Source organism: Passer montanus, unplaced genomic scaffold, assembly GCF_014805655.1.
Source record: "Passer montanus isolate IOZ18808 unplaced genomic scaffold, ASM1480565v1 scaffold1186, whole genome shotgun sequence".
Lineage (NCBI taxonomy): Eukaryota > Metazoa > Chordata > Aves > Passeriformes > Passeridae > Passer > Passer montanus.
This window is the reverse complement of record NW_024358567.1, coordinates 1-2,600: the sequence shown is the minus strand read 5'-3', so window position 1 is coordinate 2,600 and position 2,600 is coordinate 1. Positions and strand designations below refer to the sequence as shown.

Here is a 2,600-nt window from a genome sequence, read left to right as displayed (position 1 = left end):
CGAAGGATTTGGGGACCCCCCCCCCAAGAAGCTGAACTTCGACCAGGGTACGGTTTTGGGGGGTGGGGGATCCCCCGAAAAAAAACCCCAAAATTTTGGGGTGCTCCCCCTAAATTTGGGGGGTCCCCTCACCCCTTCCCCTTTTTCCAGCAGCCTGAAGTCGGAGCCCCCCCCCCAGGACCCCCCAAAACTTCACTGGGGGGGTCCCCAAAACCCCCTGGACCCCCCCAAATTCCTCTCTCAACCCCCAAACTTGGGGGGGTCCCCAAATCCCCCTCAATTTTGGGGTCCCCCAATTTTTGGGGTCTTCCTCAAGAGATCCCTCCCACTTTCGGGGTCCCCAAAATTGGGGACCCCCCCCTTTTTGCCCCATTAAAATTTTGGGGTGTCCCCCCCCCCCCACTTTGTCTCTGTGTCGTGTTTTGGGTCTTGCTTCGATTTTGGGGTTCCCCCTCCCCAAAATTTGGGGTCCCTCCCATTTTTTGGGGTTCCCCCCATTTTTTGGGGTCCCTCCCATAACGCAACCATGGTCATCCAACCCAACTCAACCCAACCCAGCCATGGTCATCCAACCCAACCCGACTCAACTCAACTCAACCGTGGTCATCCAACCCAACTCAACTCAACTCAATTCAACCCAACCCAACTCAACTGTGGTCATCCAACCAAACTCAACTCAACCCAGCTCAACTCAACTCAATTCATCTCAATTCAACCCAACCATGGTCATCCAACCCAACCCAACTCAACTCAACTGAAGTCATCCAACCCAACCCAACCCAACTCAGCTCAACTGAGGTCATCCAACTCAACTCAACTCAACTCAACTCAGCCCAACCCAACCAAGGTCATTCAACCCAACCCAACTCAACTCAAATGAGGTCATCCAACCCAACCCAACTCAACCCAATTCAACTCAACTCAACCCAACCCAACCATGGTCATTCAACCCAACTCAACCCAACCATGGTCATCCAACTCAATCCAACCCAGGTCACTCAACCCAACTCATCTCAAATCAACCATGGTCATCCAACCCAACCCAAATCAACCCAACTCAACCCAACACAAATCAACCCAACCCAACCGTGGTCATCCAACCCAACTCAACTCAACTGAGGTCATCCTACCCAACTCAACTCAACCAAGGCCATCCAACTCAACTCAACTCAACTCAACCAAGGCCATCCAACTCAACTCAACACAACCAAGGCCATCCAACTCAACTCAACTCAACCAAGGCCATCCAACTCAACTCAACACAACCAAGGCCATCCAACTCAACTCAACCAAGGCCATCCAACTCAACTCAACTCAACTGAAGTTATGCAACCCAACTGAAATCAACTGATCCCGACTCAACTCAACCCAGCCAAGGTCATCCAACCCAAGTAAACCCAACTCATCCCAACCCAAGTCAACCCAACTGAGGTCATCCAACCCAACTGAACCCAACTCAACTCTTCCCAATGGAGGTCATCCAACCCAACTCATCACAACTCAACTAAAATGCAAACTCATCCCAACCCAACTCATCCCAACCGAGGTCATCCAATCCAACTCATCGCGACTCAATCCAACCCAATTCATCCCAGCTCAACTCAACTCAAGGTAACTCATCCCAAATTAACTCATCTCAACCAAAGTCATCTAACTCAGCTTACTGCAATGCAACTCGACTCAAGTCAACTCATCCCAACTCAACCCAAGCAAGGTCATTCAACTCAAAGTCAACCCAACTCAACTCATGCCAATTGAGGTCATCCAACTCAACTCATCCCAACTCAGTCCCAACCCAACCCATCCCAACTCAACACAACTCCATCCCAACTCAACTCAACTCAACCCCATCCCGTTCTAACCCATCCCAACTCAACCAAACTCAACCAAACCCAACTCAACCCCTCTCCATCCCGGGCCGTACCCGGTGCGGGCGAAGTTGCCCCAGTATCTCATGATGCGCCGGCTCAGCGCCTCCTCCTCGGCCGTGTAGTTGAGCCCGGGGTTCAGCGGCTGCCCGAAGACGAACTCGATCTCGTAGCCGTGCGGCACGCCCATCCACGGCGGCCACAGCAGGTTGGAGGCGCGGTGGTCGAACAGATAAGCGAAGACGGTGCCGCCGCGCTCGGCCCAGCGCTGGGCGAAGTGCATCAGCGGGCACACCACGTTGTGGTCGCCCACGATGTCGTCCAGCGCCTCGCGGTTCTTCACCGGGTTGTCCTGGTCCAGCCAGTCGGTGTACTGCAGCACCACGGCCTCGGCCGCCAGCTCGTTGGCCTGCGGCACGCCCAGCCGCACGCCGCCCAGGAACTCCTCGCGGCTGATCAGGCTCTCGTTGTCCTTGCCGAAACCCGGCACGCCGTACACCAAGAAATAGGTGCCCTCGTCCTGCACGGCGCCCAGCAGCACCTCGGCCTCGGCGCGGCCCGGCGCGCCCAGCAGCGCCTCGGGGGTGTCGGCCAGGAACTCGCCGTCCACCACGGGCACGAAGGCGAAGCGGAAGACGCCCTGCTGCGGCAGCACGGCCGCCTCGTGCTCCACCAGCTGCGGCGGCGGCGCGGCGCGCAGGCAGGCCAGCAGCTCCGTCTCGTTGGTCACCG

At 56.1% G+C, this 2,600-nt stretch overlaps 1 protein-coding gene across 1 annotated transcript; it reads right to left on the bottom strand.

Moving 5' to 3' along the window:
- Window positions 1-1,872: 1,872 nt before the first annotated feature.
- On the bottom strand, window positions 1,873-2,595 carry LOC120496809 (acetylcholinesterase-like; the record flags this gene model as incomplete). The annotated part of the gene is made up of 1 exon (XM_039697589.1): window positions 1,873-2,595. A coding segment is annotated over one exon (723 nt), but the record flags the coding sequence as incomplete, so codon positions are not given.
- Window positions 2,596-2,600: the final 5 nt, after the last annotated feature.